Below are 18,395 nucleotides of genomic sequence, written 5' to 3'. Positions count from 1 at the left end.
TCTGAGAGTCTCAGACATGTTAAAGCATCTTGGGCATGTTGTTGTGGGGTTATGGATTGGCTGTGGCCCCTTGGACCCATGTAGTCATGGAGAAAGAGGTATCATCTTACCCAAGCTGGATATATTTTTACACCGTGTTGTTGCACTGGCTGTCTTGGCCTGGCGTCTGCTGTCTCTCCTCAAACTTCCCGGTTGAGAGCCAGGAGGAGAACTGTGCTGCACATGGAAGAGGTGTGCGTCACGACCAGGTTTTGTTTGTGTGTGTGTGTGTGTGAGAGGGTCAGTTAAAGGATGCTTTTTCCAAAACCACTTAAGGCAGTAGTGTCATAGCAGGTGACTGACTCATATGAGACACCTCTTATATGCCAAAGTCTTATAAAGAAATACCAAACCATATTTGGCAATAATCTTATACAACTGAGCACATGACAGTATATCCTTAGTTAAACAATTATTGATAATTCAAGTATGTACATTGAAAGTTAAAATAATAATCATCATAATCATAATCATACACTTTATTTAAATAATACAATGCAAAACACAGCGACAAGAGGTTTTACAAGTTACAAATGAAAAATTTAAGGCAAACAATAAGAAATGATTGAGAGCAGTTTGAAGAACACACAACATTAGAGCACAAATACTTTATAAATAAAATGTACAAGAGGTTTAAAGCTATAGATGGTAACACAGGACTGTGGTTAATAATGAATTAAGGCCCAAATAGTATATGTAATGATATAATGATATAACAAATAAAATGTTACATCCGTGTTATTGGTTGTATGTTTGATTGGAAACTACAATCTATTTTCAATATATTTAAACATATATCAATCTGAAGAATATAGAAATGGAGGTATAACGACTGGATAAAGGTTCTCTATTGGGTTCTGACTATCATCTATGTACGGCTGTATTTTAGGAGGTAGGGCTTCTCAATCAGCACAGTCAGCACGTAGCTCAGCACCAGCGTCAGCACCACATGGCCAAGGAACATGTACATCTAATGAAGAGAGAAGAAACAGTGCACTAAGTTAAAATAGTATATATATATATAAATAGAGAGCCAACTCTGTGTCAGCTGTAGGGTTTATGAAACCAAATGAAACGAACCACTTACAAAGTTTAAGTCTGTGTAGTGGATTGGGGTCTCTTGCAGGCCTATATAGATGATGATGAAAATAGGATGTGACAGGTAGCAGGCAAAACTCATGTTGGAAAGTGGAAGCCAGAAACCCAATGACAAGAAGCTCTTGATAAAACCTGGAGAATCAGAAATTAAAAAGACCTTCATATATTTGCTTTCATGTGTAAAATATTTCACTTATCACTTAACAGGAAATGTACACACATGCTACAACTGAACACAGTTTGTTCTTGTATACTGTGCAAAAGCAAGCTAAGCAATTTTGTTTTTCATGTTAAGTGTAATATGGGCTTCAAGCTCGGGTTGGTTATCATGGAAAAGCAGAGCAGGCTTCACTTTGAAAAAAATGCAACGATAAATCCTACACCGTCCCATTGTCAAAGACACGCCCCCAAAATGCATGAACACATCACTAACTGAAAATTTCCATTACTTTCATGACAACTGCTGTGATGTATGACACCCCAGACCCAGATGACTTTATTTGTAGATGGAATATTTCAACAACCAACAGTTTTTTGGACTCAGGGCTCGGGTTTTGTTTACCTCCATAACCTTCCTCGCAGGCCACTATGATCCAGGTCACAGCCAAAGCCCAGAGGGGTCTGTGCAGTCCTTGATAGAAGGCATGTGGCAACGACAGAGAGGTTGGCTCCTCCTGTAGGACGTAGGCTAATCCAACCACCACAGCCATAAGTGAAAGACAGCAGAACCAACCAAGTGCAGCCTGCCACTGCAGCAACAGCAAGAACAGCAACAGTAAGATCACACATGAGGGCAGCATTGTGACTTGTTGAAACAAGCATATAATTCTTGTTGAAACAATGTGTGTTGCATATATGCCAGAGGTGCCTTTCAATATAATCATACGTTCTTACCTTGTGCTTTAGGACCTGATCTTTCTTTGTGGTCAAGTATATTCCAGTCAAGACCCCTATTAGAAATGGCCCATATCTTGTGTAGGGTTTCACATAGTAATGTAAGCCATAATTCAAATGGAACCTACAAAAATTAACGAATAAGATATTTATTTTAATTACAAAAAAAACAGATGGAATGGCTAGTTTGTTTTTACTCTCTTTGACATTGGACGCTACAGTAATGACGTGTCAGTGTCAACAGACAGATTTATGGAATTATTAGATAGATTTGGTTCCTATTTGCATTCGCACTGGACCACAATCTTACACTGAAGATGGCTGGAAGACGGGCAGCTGCAGGAGCGCGGTCGTGACGACACCAGCAGCAATGGTCATCAGCATCAGGCCTCCGGCCACAGCTGCAAACACACCTTTGTTCCTGATAAACACCAGATAGGATGGGTAGGATTACGTGTGTGTAACGCGGTGGCTGTTTTAAAACATTGCAAATTACAAAATATTTTTGGAAATTATATGAAAGCACAGTGGACATACAAGTTGTAGAAATAGAGTAACAGTGGAGTGGTGGCATAGCACTGGAAGTCAAGAGACAAGTACCATGCCCAAGGGATGCACTGGAGAGAGAGAAGAGACAAATGTGCAGAAATAGAGTGGGTCAATAACATACAAATACATTTTGCTACAGACAGCCAGAGACAGGTTAAAATTACTACCGGCTGTGAGGATGTGAGGAGATTGCTAATCAACAGGATGTTCCCCCACCAGTACGTCTTACAGTCCGCCATTGTCTCCATGATTTGGAACCAGTAGGGCCCCCCCTGTACTAAAGAGGTGAGGCCATTGGTGAAACACAGGATGAACAGATGCAGTGGCTGAATCCTGTAATGAAAGAAATAAACAATTAAATTGACATTGGTTCTGAGATCAAGTTTTAAATGAAGAAAAAATGTCTTTGTGACACTGACAGATTTGCATGAGTTGATTGGGTGAATTGATGAATACACTTTACCTTTTAATCCTGTTGAAGAGGTAGCTGGCCACCATAGAGATGCTCAGTTTGCCACCAGCCCTGTTGATGGAGTTTAGCAGAGACCTGGCACTGAGCAGACCCCTGAAACACAGAAGCTGCCTTTAAACTAACCCTTAACCCTTTTTCAGATACATTGGATTATAACAGCTTTCAGGCATGAACACCAGAATATAATATCCAGAAAATTGGTTCTTTTTCAGGAACCTGCCTCTTACATATGAGGAACGTAGAAGGAGATTGTCCGACACATTCACAACAACAGGAACAATCGTAAATATTTGTGTACTCTTTAAGTTAAGCCTACTTTGCGTGTTAGAAATGTCATCAACACGGCCACTTTCTTGAACTTTCAATACATTTCCCTGTTGTATTCTCACATAGGCCCACTTGGACATTTTCCTGGCCCTTTTAATTAAGGGGCTGACAGGGGAAATTCTGGAACTGCCTCGAACCCGCTTGGTGATTCCACCACTGTCTTTACGCTTCTCCTCACCCCAGCAGCAAAAAGCTGTCAACAGCCAGAAAAACAGGTCCAGCGAAGGCAATCACATACAGAGGGTTGCTTTTTACTGCTTTCTCCCAATGTTTCTTGTTATCTGCAACAGAGATGATACAATATAGGTACAATGATATGTGAGTAATCGGGAGAATTCCAAACTGAATGAGCAAAATACCAGTATCTCATACCCAGGTTGTATATGACAGAAAACTGGGTTGAGTGGCCACACATGATCCAGAACAGGCTGAGGACACGGATGCCGTTCAGGGAGGAGTAGCCTCCTCCTGGGATGGATGAGGAGGTGCTCAGGACACCTTGGTTGGTATTCTGAAGAGAAAGTGCCTCCAGGCCCCGGTTCACACAGCTTCGAGGAAAACACAGTGGTGTGTGGCTGGTGCTATCTACAAGGACAATATAAAAAATAAACAATCCATAAATATAAAGATTTGGCTACTGCACCTTGAAATTATTATTGAAATTGTGTTGCACATAAATTACTTTTATATTTGGTTTCAAAATGTAGCAACTGCTCTGTTAGTAAAAAGTGTAGCTGTTTAGTAGGGTATTCAAAAGTATTGATACTTTGATACTTTTTCAATAACGTGTGTTTAAAAATGATGCAATCTGCATAAATTTCACTTTTGATGGTATCGAAGAAAATAAGTGAAACAAATCAACTGATCCTAAACACCTTTTGTGGCCAGTTTTTAGTATAAATCCATTCCTTGTACAAATTGATGAATTCATTATTAATTAAATGAATATGTATTGTATTTGTAAATGACCATCACTTATTGTCACAAGCTTTGGGTTGTTACACAAAGAGTAGGGTCGCAAATACAAGCGGCCTAAGTGATTTTTCTTCGTCAGGTGGCTCACGATGAAGCGTTGTTTTTTATACATTATTATCAAAGTTTTTGTTTAGTTTTGGTATCATTACAACCCTAGTTCAGTATCTATTTCATTATCTATTGTTTGTTGATCTTGCAGTCACAACTTGCAACATGTTCCTGTGAACTTACCCTTTTCCTCTAGGGTGCCACCATCCCATTCACTGCCAGAGGAGCCATTGCTCTTCAGGGTCCCATAAAGGTTGAGCTCAGTGTTTATAGAGGAAGACTCAAGAGACGGACTGACCTCCCTGTTCCTTTTCCACCTTATTATAGCGGTGAGCAGGGTGGCGGCAAGAGGAATCGTGACCACCACGCAACACACAAACCTGCAGGAGAAAAGGTGCCAGTATTTTAGATGGAGTGTAGAATCCCTCAGATGAAGTCCTGCACATGTAAAGAAGCACTTCTCCTGTTCAATACTGATGGAAATAATTCAGTAGAGTGTACACTGACAGGCAGATGATATCGAATGCATCTGGGGAAACGGTGTTGGACAAACAGTGGGTCATCAACAGGGCCTGAGCGGTTTGATTGACCAGGATGGAAGGAAAAGGAGGAATGAGGGAGGTCTGACCAGTCTGAAGTCTCCCTGTTAAAAAAGTCAAGATGTCAAGATAACAAAATTTCACCAAATAAACTGAGTGAATCAAGAATTTTTGAATCACTGACCGTATAGCACCAGCATTTCCACATCCTCTTCCCTGCAGGAGTCAGGAACACAAATACCCACAACATAGTGGACTGCTTCCTAGGTAAGTTAAAACACTGCAATTGAAATAGAAATCTCCCATCCTTGTAGCTAGATGCCAGGACAAGTTTCTATATCTTAAAATGACGGTTCATGTTGTTACCTGCTGAAGAAACACCTGGCAGTACTGTCCAGAGAAGGTGGAGCCATGGGCAGACTGACACTGCTGCCGCGAGCCCAGCTGGTTGACATTACCTCCTTCAACATTGCTGCCCATCTTTCCAAATGAATCATACACTGATAATAAACACAAATACAAAAACAATTCTTTTTTATTCACTTTCTTTAACATTGCTAGATAAGGCTTTTTTCAACATTTTCCATGGTTTGTCAGAGAGTGAAATAATTTTGCATATTTATTGGACTGATGTTTATGACAATTTAATGCAGATCTAAAAATAAATCCAGATCCAATGAATTCAAACTTTGATCTTAACAGAGTAAATCTTTCAAACTTATATAAAAGTCACAAACAAGAATAGTTATTAAATAAATTCAGTTTCATTTTATGAAAAAAAATTCAACAATAATAATAATCAAATAATAATAACAATCAAAATAAGAACAATGAAGAGTAATTGAATAACTTCGTTTTCAGAACATATTTCTTGCATAAACAAGCATCTAAAAGTGTCTTAAAAAGAACAAAGAAAAAGGCAAACATTTTTTTAAATGGGTTAAATTTAAATATAAGTTAGTCAACAAGTAAATGAAATTATATGCCTATCTAAGTATAAGTGAATTTAAATCTATTGACTCAAAGTTGGAACTATCAGAAATCTCATATTTTTTCTATTTTCATAATTTATGTATTTCTTTAAAAAGGCAGCATCACTTACTGCGGACAGCGTATTCCCGTGGTCTCTCCTGCTTTAGTTCCCAGAGGAAAGCGTTGGTGTCCTCCTCACATTTTGTAGTCACATTCAATACCTGTGTGGTTTCCAGCTCTAAACTAGACCCTGCAAAAAGAAAGAACACCAAAAAACCCAGAGCCATTTTCAGGACTGAATGTATATGTTAGTAGAGGAGAGTTTAAATAATATAGGAAGGGACACACCCTTTTCAAAGAGGTCACATAAAGTTATCCTCTGGCCGGACCTACAAAAAAACCTTCCAATCAAAAAACAAGGCAATCATCCCCACCTACAGGTGTGAGCAGGATTGGTTTACATGAGGAGGCTGACAGAGAGATCCAGGCTTTGTGATTATGACCCCGTGCCAAATCAGCTAAGTGTTTTGGTCCCATGATTACAACTGGGACTCCAGATGATTTATCATATATGTGAAATACATTTTTCAAAAAGCCTTAAAATTCACTGAAGAAGAACTGTTACATTACACCCCTTGAATTAGATCTTTTATCTCAATTATCTTATCATAACTGTAAATCCAAAGTTAAAATGTGGGAAAAGAAATACCACAGACAGTCCACTATCTGACCACTAGAGGGAAAACTTGTCCTAAAATTGCATTTACCAGGCAACAGTGAGAGAAGATACCTGCACTAATTTAATATGACATAGTTTCAGTCAAGTCAGTTATAGTTTATGAGCTTATGAACTATTTGCTAACACACCAGCTACACTTCTCATCAGACTGGTGGAATGGTTGGCATAGAAAAAGGTTTGAGGAAATGTCCCAACTCTGAGAGAGAGAGAGAGAGAGAGAGATGTCACCTTTGCAAGACATTAATATTCCTTTGATTTTTGACCACTGACACTGTCACTGCAGGAGTTGAGTTGTTTGTTAATGGCTCAGCATCAAAGGATTCATGGTCCATGTATGTCTGAGATACAGAACATCGTGTTTTAATGGCGTGTAATCAAACTTTGACGCCACGCCACGGTCACACCATGTGACGAAAAATTGATCTTTGAGGTTGTTTGTATCTTCGTCTTGTTGTGATGACACTCATCTCAATTTGAAGTGGATCTGATGTAAGCCCTGGAACAAGTACCTCAAAGTAAAAATGTGGAATATGGCAAAAATCGCAACTTAATCCCGTACAGGCTTCCTGTTGCGTTTTTCAAATTGGACCTCAGACTTTTTTGTTTGTCCGGTCATGATAACCCTGTGTATTGATTTTTGTGAACAGTCAGTGCTCCGGCCCTAATAATAATAATCCTTACAATTGCAAAAGGGCGTCACGTCTGTCAGTGCCTGTCAGTGCCTGTCAGTGCTCGGGCCCTAATTAGCAAATAAATAATAAAATCACCAATAAGACATTCCATATTAATTAATGAGGGTCTTTTGTAACCCATGAAGTTGAGACTCCACTAGGCTCAACCAAGGCAACATTGAAAACAGCATTCAGTAAAGGCTACGGAAACTGTTATGCCTTCTGAAGTACAAATTGTACATTTCACTGCTGAATTCAATGCTCAATCACAGATAATTCAAAAGCTCTCTACTCAAGAAGACTCCAACCTCACATCGACATATTTCCTTTGACTTCTCTTTGACCCGATACCCATGTCAAATTCTTTTTTCTAAGGACAATCGTCCTCGCTGAGTCATCAGTTGCAGGATTTGTGGGTGTTAGACATGGCGGCTTAACCTGAGTTTGTTTTATCCATGTGGCAACCTTTCACTGACACTATCCATCATCAGCACTACTGATCATTTAGGTGTTAAGGAGCAGGTGCTCTGTGTGGTTTCGGCTCTTGTTGTGCCTCAAGCCTAAAGCTGCATTACCATCTGAAATTAAACAATTCACACTGAGCTGAACTGTATATTTCAATATATTAAATTATATTTTCATATCCTGATCTGAAATTACCACAAAAGTTTCTTTAAAACATTAGGTGCAGCTGAAGGTTTAATGTCTTCATGTGAAACACAACACTCATCAACAGCTGGGACTCTAAACACTTATTTCAGTTTCCTAATAATTATAATAATAACAGACGAGCCCTTTTATTCCAACGTCACATCATAGCTCTTCCTTCCACACTGACACATTTCCCTGTAACCCAACACCCATGTCCAATTCCTTTCTCTCAGGAAAACCTCCCTCGCTGCTTCGTCAGTAGCAGGATTTGTTGGAGGTAGACATGGTGGCTTAACTGGAGTTTGTTTTACATCGGCAGAAGCCAGGGGCTGGAAGCATTATGTTTCTGGGTGGCTGGGCGGGTGGGTCCGTCCGTCTGTCCGTCCGTTCCTTCATCCATTTGTGCGTCTAATCCAACCATCCCCACTTGTGAACATGATATCTCAAGAATGAAATGGGTGAGCTTCTTCAAAGTTGACAAACTTTCACTTCAGCTCAAGGGTAAATGATTAGAATTAGGTGGTTAAATGTCAAAGTTCAAGGTCACTGTGACCTTGAACTTTACCCTATGGACATGTTTTCTTAAGAACACAACTCAAGTAACAGCTGGGATTCGCTTAACACTTCTTTCAGTATGTATGTACCAATTGAGTCTTGTAATGTCGGGCAGTTAATTCATAGTACACTTTTGTGTGTATTTTTCAGGTTGATCTACAAGTGCTCCATGTGTGACACTCTGTTCACTCAGCAGTCCCTGCTCTGCGCACACTTCGACCAGCAAGTTGTCAATCATCGTCTCAGTGTTCAAATGCCCGAATGCTCCTTGCACTACGCACAGAAACAGCTTATGTTGAACCATATCAAAGTAGGATTGAAGAATTGTTATTTCATGCATGTTATTGAGTTTAATAATGACTTATGTTCCTAACATCATCATTAAGTCTGCAACAAAACATCATACAAAATTCTAGAAATGTTTTGCATACCAGTGTTAGAAATAAACACATTGAGGTACGGTGAAGGTTCATCCTTCGCCAAAGGAGACGATGTTGTCATAACTCCAGTGTGCATTGTCCTATCACCACCAAACTTCTGTCTCATGATCAGAGTCCAAGCCTGAACAGCTCTATGTGTAGGAAAGATCATCGGTGCCAACCTGCCCACCATCCAAGTACTGTACACCTCCAGTCAGGAAACGGGCAGGACAGATCACTGCAGACCCCTCACACCCTGGACACAACCTTTTCCATCTCCTCCCCTCTGGGAGGCACTACAGATCTCTGTTTACCAAAACCTCCAGAAACAAAAACAGTTTCTTCCCCCTCGCCATCTCACTTCTGAACAGCCAACCCACTGTGGCACTGTGCAATAACCCTGGATCTTTATAAATACCACTGTAAAATTACTCCCGGAATTATATTTTATTATAATTATATTTAATTTTATTTATTTACTTCAACCCTACTGTATCATACTGTTTAATATTTATCCCTGCACTTCTTTTCTTTCTTTTTCCTAGACCATCGTACTGTTTGTATTGTTTTGTTTTTGTGATGTGTATTCTGTGCAAGCACACTGAGAGCTTCTTCACCATGTCAAATTCCTTGTTTGTGTAAACTTACTTGGCCAATAAAACCTGATTCTGAGTCAATATTTCCTCAGTCATTTTTTTTTTTCAGGCAAAACGCATGCAATGCTTCAAAGGTTGTTTCGTAACAACAGCAAGGGGCAGTTTTGTAACAAAGTGTGAGCTGTTCAACATCGTTGTTCCTGTGACAAGTGAGATGGAACAGAGACTTTAACGGCTAAAATCAACACGTTGTAAAAAGTAGTTTAACAAAAGAGACTTGGCCTCGCGTAAAACAGCAATGCTCCAAGTTTAAAATGGTAGAGAGAGAAAATAGACTGTTTCTAGCTACTGCTCATCTGAGAGCTCCACCTGCTTTCGCAAAAAAACATGTGAAGTAATCAATCAATCAATCAAATTTTATTTGTATAGCCCATATTCACGAATCACAATTTGTCTCATATGGCTTTAACAAGGTATGACATCCTCTGTCCTTAATCCTCAACAAGAGTAAGGAAAAACTACTAAAAACCCTTTTAACAGGGTAAAAAGAACGAAGAACCCTCAGAGAGAGCCACATGTGAGGGGTCCTCTCCCAGGAAGGACAGAAGTGCAATAGATGCCACGTGTAATGGAAAACATCAACAAATAAGGATGTTTTCCATCTTGATTTGAATAAACAGTTTGTAGCATAATGGAAGGTTAATGAATTGATGGATTACTGTCAGTAATGGTCGAGTATCTGAGAAGAAGTATTGTATAGCAGTCTTGTTGTGATCATAGTCCTCGGTCAGCAGCCACCAAGATCATTAACCACCATCACCACCAAGCAACAATCGTTATGGTGAGAAATCAATGATGAGCTTTATGAATTAACACACAAACACACACACACTAATGCTTACATTATCATTAAAAGTACAAGGAATTGGTTGTATGTTTTATTGAGAACTAAAATCTATTTTCAATATATGTAAACATATGTCATTCTGAAGGTTGGTGCAAATGTGGATTTTAGTGCAATCAATCACAAGCTCACCTTGTTTTGGAGACGTTTCCTTTTTCTATATAAAACACGTACCTTAAGTTTATTAACCGGGAAGCGTATTTCCACAGGGAAACTGTTACAGCTCATAAGGCACAACCAAACAGAGTATAGAAATGGAGGTATAACGACTGGATGAAGGTTCTCTATTGTGTTCTGGTTATCATCTATGTACGGCTGTATTTTAGGAGGTAGGGCTTCTCAATCAGCACAGTCAGCACGTAGCTCAGCACCAGCGTCAGCACCACATGGCCAAGGAACATGTACATCTAATGAAGAGAGAAGAAACAGTGCACTAAGTTAAAATAGTATATATACCGTATATAAAGAAAGAGACAACTTTGCATCAGCTGTGGGTTTTATCGAACCAAATGAAACAAACCACTTACAAAGTTTAAGTCTGTGTAGTGGATCGGGGTCTCTTGCAGGCCTATATAGATCCTGATGACAATAGGATGTGACATGTAGCAGGCAAAACTCATGTTGGAAAGTGGAAGCCAGAAACCCAATGACAAGAAGCTCTTGATAAAACCTGGAGAATCAGAAATTAAAAATACATTCATATATTTGCTTTCATGTGTAAAATATCTCACTCATTACTTAACAAGAAATGTACACACATGCTACAACTGAACACAGTTTGTTCTTGTATACTGTGCAAAAGCAAGCTAAGCAATTTTGTTTTTCATGTTAAGTGTAATATGGGATTCAAGCTCGGGTTGGTTATCCTGGAAAAGCAGAGCAGGCTTCACTTTGAAAAAAATGCAACGATAAATCCTACACCGTCCCATTGTCAAAGACACGCCCCCAAAATGCATGAACACATCACTAACTGAACATTTCCATTACTTTCATGCCAACTGCTGTGATGTATGACACCCCAGACCCAGATGACTTTATTTGTAGATGGAATATTTCAACAACCAACAGTTTTTTGGACTCAGGACTCGGGTTTTGTTTACCTCCATAACCTTCCTCGCAGGCCACTATGATCCAGGTCACAGCCAAAGCCCAGAGGGGTCTGTGCAGTCCTTGATAGAAGGCATGTGGCAACGACAGAGAGGTTGGCTCCTCCTGTAGGACGTAGGCTAATCCAACCACCACAGCCATAAGTGAAAGACAGCAGAACCAACCAAGTGCAGCCTGCCACTGCACCAACAGCAAGAACAGCAACAGTAAGATCACGCATGAGGGCAGCATTGTGACTTCTATCTGTATCTGATATTACAAACAAGCATTTAATTCTTGTTGAAACAATGTGTGTTGCATATATGCCAGAGGTGCCTTTCAATATAATCATACGTTCTTACCTTGTGCTTTAGGACCTGATCTTTCTTTGTGGTCAAGTATATTCCAGTCAAGACCCCTATTAGAAATGGCCCATATCTTGTGTAGGGTTTCAAATAGTAATGTAAGCCATAATTCAAATGGAACCTACAAAAATGAACGAATTAGATATTTATTTTAATTCAAAAGAAACAGATGGAATGGCTAGTTTGCTTTTACTCTCTTTTACATTGGATTCTACAGTAATGAAGTGTCAGTGTCAACAGACAGATTTATGAAATTATTAGATAGATTTGGTTCCTATTTGCATTCGCACTGGACCACAATCTTACACTGCATATGGCTGGAAGACGGGCAGCTGCAGGAGCGCGGTCGTGATGACACCAGCAGCAATGGTCATCAGCATCAGGCCTCCGGCCACAGCTGCAAACACACCTTTGTTCCTGATAAACACCAGATAGGATGGGTAGGATTACGTGTGTGTAACGCGGTGGCTGTTTTAAAACATTGCAAATTACAAAATATTTTTGGAAATTATATGAAAGCACAGTGGACATACAAGTTGTAAAAATAGAGCAACAGTGGAGTGGTGGCATAGCACTGGAAGTCAAGAGACAAGTACCATGCCCAAGGGATGCACTGGAGAGAGAGAAGAGACAAATGTGCAGAAATAGAGTGGGTCAATAACATACAAATACATTTCGCTACAGACAGCCAGAGACAGGTTAAAATTACTACCGGCTGCAGCTGTGAGGATGTGAGGAGATTGCTAATCAACAGGATGTTCCCCCACCAGTACGTCTTACAGCCTGCCTTTATTCTCATGAATTGGAACCAGTAGGGGCCCCCCCATACTAAAGAGGCGAGGCCATTGGTGAAACACAGGATGAACAGATGCAGTGGCTGAATCCTGTGATGAAATAAATAAAAAATTAAATTGACATTGGTTCTGAGATCAAGTTTTAATTGAAGAAAAAATGTCTTTGTGACACTGACAGATTTGCATGAGTTGATTGGGTGAATTGATGAATACACTTTACCTTTTAATCCTGTTGAAGAGGTAGCTGGCCACCATAGAGATGCTCAGTTTGCCACCAGCCCTGTTGATGGAGTTTAGCAGAGACCTGGCACTGAGCAGACCCCTGAAACACAGAAGCTGCCTTTAAACTAACCCTTAACCCTTTTTCAGATACATTGGATTATAACAGCTTTCAGGCATGAACACCAGAATATAATATCCAGAAAATTGGTTCTTTTTCAGGAACCTGCCTCTTACATATGAGGAACGTAGAAGGAGATTGTCCGACACATTCACAACAACAGGAACAATCGTAAATATTTGTGTACTCTTTAAGTTAAGCCTACTTTGCGTGTTAGAAATGTCATCAACACGGCCACTTTCTTGAACTTTCAATACATTTCCCTGTTGTATTCCCACATAGGCCCACTTGGACATTTTCCTGGCCCTTTTAATTAAGGGGCTGACAGGGGAAATTCTGGAACTGCCTCGAACCCGCTTGGTGATTCCACCACTGTCTTTACGCTTCTCCTCACCCCAGCAGCAAAAAGCTGTCAACAGCCAGAAAAACAGGTCCAGCGTAGGCAATCACATACAGAGGGTTGCTTTTTACTGCTTTCTCCCAATGTTTATTGTTATCTGCAACAGAGATGATACAATATAGGTACAATGATATGTGAGTAATCGGGAGAATTCCAAACTGAATGAGCAAAATACCAGTATCTCATACCCAGGTTGTACATGACAGAAAACTGGGTTGAGTGGCCACACATGATCCAGAACAGGCTGAGGACACGGATGCCGTTCAGGGAGGAGTAGCCTCCTCCTGGGATGGATGAGGAGGTGCTCAGGACACCTTGGCTGGTATTCTGAAGAGAAAAGGCCTCCAGGCCCCGGTTCACACAGCTTCGAGGAAAACACAGTGGTGTGTGGCTGGTGCTATCTACAAGGACAATATAAAAAATAAGCAATCCATAAATATAAAGATTTGGCTACTGCACCTTGAAATTATTATTGAAATTGTGTTGCACATAAATTACTTTTATATTTGGTTTCAAAATGTAGCAACTGCTCTGTTGTGGTTGATTATGTAAAGTTTATTTAAGTAAAAAGTGTAGCTGTTTAGTAGGGTATTCCAAAGTATTGATACTTTGATACTTTTTCAATAACGTGTGTTTAAAAATGATGCAATCTGCATAAATTTCACTTTTGATGGTATCGAAGAAAATAAGCGAAAACAAATCAACTGATCCTAAACGCCTTTTGTGGCTTTTTTAAATTTTTTTTTTTTACAGTTTTTAGGATAAATCCATTCCTTGTACAAATTGATGAATTCATTATTAATTAAATGAATATGTATTTTATTTGTAAATGACCATCACCTATTGTCACAAGCTTTGGGTTGTTACAGAAAGAGTAGGGTCGCAAATACAAGCGGCCTAAGTGATTTTTCTTCGTCAGGTGGCTCACGATGAAGCGTTGTTTTTTATCCATTCTTATCTAAGTTTTTGTTTAGTTTTGGTATCATTACAACCCTAGTTCAGTATCTATTTCATTATCTATTGTTTGTTGATCTTGCAGTCACAACTTGCAACATGTTCCTGTGAACTTACCCTTTTCCTCTAGGGTGCCACCGTCCCATTCACTACCAGAGGAGCCATTGCTCTTCAGGGTCCCATAAAGGTTGAGCTCAGTGTTTATAGAGGAAGACTCAAGAGACGGACTGACCTCCCTGTTCCTTTTCCACCTTATTATAGCGGTGAGCAGGGTGGCGGCAAGAGGAATCGTGACCATCACGCAACACACAAACCTGCAGGAGAAAAGGTGCCAGTATTTTAGATGGAGTGTAGAATCCCTCAGATGAAGTCCTGCACATGTAAAGAAGCACTTCTCCAGTTCAATACTGATGGAAATAATTCAGTAGAGTGTACACTGACAGGCAGATGATATCGAATGCATCTGGGGAAACGGTGTTGGACAAACAGTGGGTCATCAACAGGGCCTGAGCGGTTTGGTTGACCAGGATGGAAGGAAAAGGAGGAATGAGGGAGGTCTGACCAGTCTGAAGTCTCCCTGTTAAAAAAGTCAAGATGTCAAGATAACAAAATTTCACCAATAAACTGAGTGAATCAAGAATTTTTGAATCACTGACCGTATAGCACCAGCATTTCCACATCCTCTTCCCTGCAGGAGTCAGGAACACAAATACCCACAAAATAGTGGACTGCTTCCTAGGTAAGTTAAAACACTGCAGTTGAAAAAGAAATCTCCCATCCTTGTAGCTAGATGCCAGGACAAGTTTCTATATCTTAAAATGACGGTTCATGTTGTTACCTGCTGAAGAAACACCTGGCAGTACTGTCCAGAGAAGGTGGAGCCATGGGCAGACTGACACTGCTGCCGCGAGCCCGGCTGGTTGACATTACCTCCTTCAACATTGCTGCCCATCTTTCCAAATGAATCATACACTGATAATAAACACAAATACAAAAACAATTCTTTTTTATTCACTTTCTTTAACATTGCTAGATAGGGCTTTTTTCAACATTTTCCATGGTTTGTCAGAGAGTGAAATAATTTTGCTTATTTATTGGACTGATGTTAATGACAATTTAATGCAGATCTAAAAAATGAATCCAGACCCAGTGAATTCAAACTTTGATCTTAACAGAGTAAATCTTTCAAACTTATATAAAAGTCACAAACATGAATAGTTATTAAATAAATTCAGTTTCATTTTATGAAAATTCTACAATAATAATCAAATAATAATAACAATCAATAACTTTGTTTTCAGAACCCATTTCATGCATAAACAAGCATCTAAAAGTGTCTTAAAAAGAATAAAGAAGGAGGCAAACATTTTTTTAAATTGGTTAAATTTAACTATAAGTTAGTCAACAAGTAAATAAAATGATATATCTATCTAAGTATAATAACTTAGATTTCTATAACCACTGTCATAATTTTACAGTTTTGTAGTACTGCATATATTTTTGTAATCTAAGAAAAACGATTTATCTTTGTCTATATCTTTTGTTTTTGATGTGAATTTAAATCTATTGACTCAAAGTTGGAACTATCAGAAATCTCACATTGTCTATTTTCATAATTTATGTATTTCTTTAAAAAGGCAGCATCACTTACTGCGGACAGCGTATTCCCGTGGTCTCTCCTGGTTTAGTTCCCAGAGGAAAGCGTTGGTGTCCTCCTCACATTTTGTAGTCACATTCAATACCCGTGTGGTTTCCAGCTCTAAACTAGACCCTGCAAGAAGAAAGAACACCAAAAAACCCAGAGCCATTATCAGGACTGAATGTATAGCTTAGTAGAGGAGAGTTTAAATAATATAGAAGGGACACACCCTTTTCAAAGAGGTCACATAAAGTCATACTCTGGCAGGGCTTAAAAAAAACCGTCCTGCAGCAAAGACAAACATCCCCACCTGCAGGTGTGAGCAGAATTGGTTTACATGAGGAGGTTGACAGAGAGATCCAGGCTTTGTGATTATGTCCCTGTGCAAAATCAACTTAGTGTTGTTGTCCCATGATTACCACTGGGACTCCAGATGATTTATCATATTAGTGAATTACACATTTCAAAAATCCTTAAATATTCACAGAAGAAGAACTCCCCTTGGATGTGAACTTTTATCTCAATCTTATTTTAACTGTAAATCCAAAGTTAAAATGTGGGAAAAGAAATACCACAGACAGTCCACTATTTGACCACTAGATGAAAAGCTTGTCCGAAAATTGCATTTACCAGGCAACAGTGAGGTAAAATACCTGAACTAATTTAATATGAAATAGTTTCAGTCAAGTCAGTTATAGTTTATGAGCTTAGGAACTATTTGCTTTCACACCAGCTAAACTTCTTATCAGACTGGTGGAATGGTTGGCATAGAAAAAGGCTATACCCTTGTCCATTGTTTTAACATTCAGTATATTGCAGGACAATCGCATTTCAAATCACGGTTATTAAATTCAGCAGGAGTATGAACAATCACGAGAGGATTTGTGATTTAGGTCCTTGGAGATGTCTTATGTGCAGTCGACATCAGATCGCCCTCTGGCAGGTTTCATAATTTATTGACACAAAGAACAACTTTGTACACAAGCATCAGAAATGTCTTAAAACAGCGGCAGCAGCAGATGCAAGACACTCTCTAACCCACAAACAATTCACAGACTGATTCTCACTTGCAGTTTTACAGCTTAAAACAGTTTGATGAAGATGATGATGAGACCTGAGTCAAGCTGTAGATAGTTTAAACACAACTTCCAAAGGTATGTTCACTGGTTTGATTTTATGAGTGTCACAGCCAAGTTTACATTCCTGCACATAAATACTGCTCTGTAATATCAACATTCATTATGATTTCACAATAAACCACAAACTGAAGAAGCTTAAAGAGAAAATGCGAAAAAAAGATGTGCTATGGCTCATTTTGGCAAATTTCCCAGGGAATAGTTCATGGAATTTAATGAAATATAATTATGAGAGTGTGTGATTTGGTGCACCTTGATTGAATTCACAGGAACTGAATGATTTCTACTGAATACATTTCTTGTTTTTATTGTGCTATATTGATAGGTGAATTAATCTGTGGATTAACTGCTGTTTAAAAGACACGTTAGTGTTTTGTGTCATATACTTTAAATATTCAGGTACATAAAAAAATGTCAGAAGTCAAGTTGAAATCTCAAAGAGCTGCCATTTATAGTGTACTAAGACAGGCATGAAACGTCAACTTACAAAGACTCAGAGTATTTTTCAAAATTCAGTTTTAAATTCAAATTTGGCACATATTTTTTTCTTTAAAAGACAATGCCTGGTGTACTAGTCAGAAAACCTGGGCTATAAACTAATTTTAAATCCATCTATATTCCATATTTTCATGGTATGTGTGTTTGATATATAAAAGATAATAACTTGACTGGGTGGTGTGGGGGTGCAGCTGAAGGTAGGATTTATCTTTGAATGATTGTCCTAAAATTTCTGATGTTCCATTTAATTGCAGCTCCAATCTAATGGAGAGATTGAGTTTCACTTCAGGGTGTTTTAGAAGGAGACAGGGACCTCTGTTTTGCCAGGAATGGCTCAGAGAGAAAAATGCGTTATCTGTGAAAATAAACAAAGTTGAGGTTAAGTTACAATTGAGGACCTCAGCTTGGTGAATCATCTGAGAAACCAAAATCTCCAAGTTGAACATTCATTCTTGCAGACATTCAATGGACATTAGCAGCATTGAGAATTTGGATCGCTGCTGACTGTATGAGGATTAGTCCCATATTACACTAATACATCCATACATCATCTTATCTGAGTTAAAAATTACCATGGAAACTGTTTAAAATAAAAAGGTCTATTCAAGGCCTGTAAAGTATCTTGTTTTTGTAACTTAAAGACACTGACTTCAACATGTATTACATATTTCTGTGAGTATATTGTATACATGATGTAGTATTTATTGTGTACATTATGTACAGCATAATCACCAA

The 18,395-nt window shown here is 39.0% G+C and overlaps 2 protein-coding genes across 2 annotated transcripts; both read right to left on the bottom strand.

Annotated features, from left to right (window-relative positions):
• Nucleotides 1-907: 907 nt before the first annotated feature.
• Nucleotides 908-6,200, bottom strand: LOC133013549 (O-acyltransferase like protein-like). Its single transcript, XM_061080524.1, has 15 exons — nucleotides 6,044-6,200; nucleotides 5,308-5,441; nucleotides 5,126-5,204; nucleotides 4,910-5,045; nucleotides 4,586-4,782; nucleotides 3,752-3,964; nucleotides 3,558-3,660; nucleotides 3,044-3,145; nucleotides 2,748-2,913; nucleotides 2,569-2,648; nucleotides 2,342-2,452; nucleotides 2,032-2,155; nucleotides 1,700-1,886; nucleotides 1,127-1,269; nucleotides 908-1,009 (listed from the first exon to the last, which is right to left on the bottom strand). The coding sequence occupies exons 1-15, from the start codon at nucleotides 6,198-6,200 to the stop codon at nucleotides 908-910; spliced, it is 2,034 nt and encodes a 677-aa protein (XP_060936507.1).
• A 4,346-nt stretch (nucleotides 6,201-10,546) lies between these two features.
• Nucleotides 10,547-16,195, bottom strand: LOC133011011 (O-acyltransferase like protein-like). Its single transcript, XM_061078690.1, has 15 exons — nucleotides 16,039-16,195; nucleotides 15,226-15,359; nucleotides 15,044-15,122; nucleotides 14,829-14,964; nucleotides 14,505-14,701; nucleotides 13,622-13,834; nucleotides 13,428-13,530; nucleotides 12,914-13,015; nucleotides 12,612-12,783; nucleotides 12,433-12,512; nucleotides 12,206-12,316; nucleotides 11,897-12,020; nucleotides 11,549-11,735; nucleotides 10,976-11,118; nucleotides 10,547-10,855 (listed from the first exon to the last, which is right to left on the bottom strand). The coding sequence occupies exons 1-15, from the start codon at nucleotides 16,193-16,195 to the stop codon at nucleotides 10,754-10,756; spliced, it is 2,040 nt and encodes a 679-aa protein (XP_060934673.1). The 3' UTR covers nucleotides 10,547-10,753.
• Between the last annotated feature and the right edge of the window lie 2,200 nt (nucleotides 16,196-18,395).

Source organism: Limanda limanda, chromosome 1 (genome assembly GCF_963576545.1).
Source record: "Limanda limanda chromosome 1, fLimLim1.1, whole genome shotgun sequence".
In the NCBI taxonomy this organism is placed as follows: domain Eukaryota; kingdom Metazoa; phylum Chordata; class Actinopteri; order Pleuronectiformes; family Pleuronectidae; genus Limanda; species Limanda limanda.
This window is presented reverse-complemented; position numbering and strand designations above follow the sequence as displayed.

Excerpts from the sequence above, each read along its gene's own strand:
- LOC133013549 (XM_061080524.1), bottom strand. The coding sequence starts at position 6,200 with ATGGCTCTGGGTTTTTTGGTGTTCTTTCTTTTTGCAGGGTCTAGTTTA. Across the intron at positions 1,887-2,031 it reads ATCAGGTCCTAAAGCACAAG|TGGCAGGCTGCACTTGGTTG; the intron begins GTAAGAACGTAT and ends CTGTTGCTGCAG. Across the intron at positions 1,270-1,699 it reads CTGCGAGGAAGGTTATGGAG|GTTTTATCAAGAGCTTCTTG; the intron begins GTAAACAAAACC and ends CTGATTCTCCAG.
- LOC133011011 (XM_061078690.1), bottom strand. The coding sequence starts at position 16,195 with ATGGCTCTGGGTTTTTTGGTGTTCTTTCTTCTTGCAGGGTCTAGTTTA. Across the intron at positions 14,965-15,043 it reads GGAAATGCTGGTGCTATACG|GGAGACTTCAGACTGGTCAG; the intron begins GTCAGTGATTCA and ends CTTTTTTAACAG. Across the intron at positions 13,016-13,427 it reads GACAGCTTTTTGCTGCTGGG|GGGTCTGCTCAGTGCCAGGT; the intron begins GTGAGGAGAAGC and ends TCTGTGTTTCAG.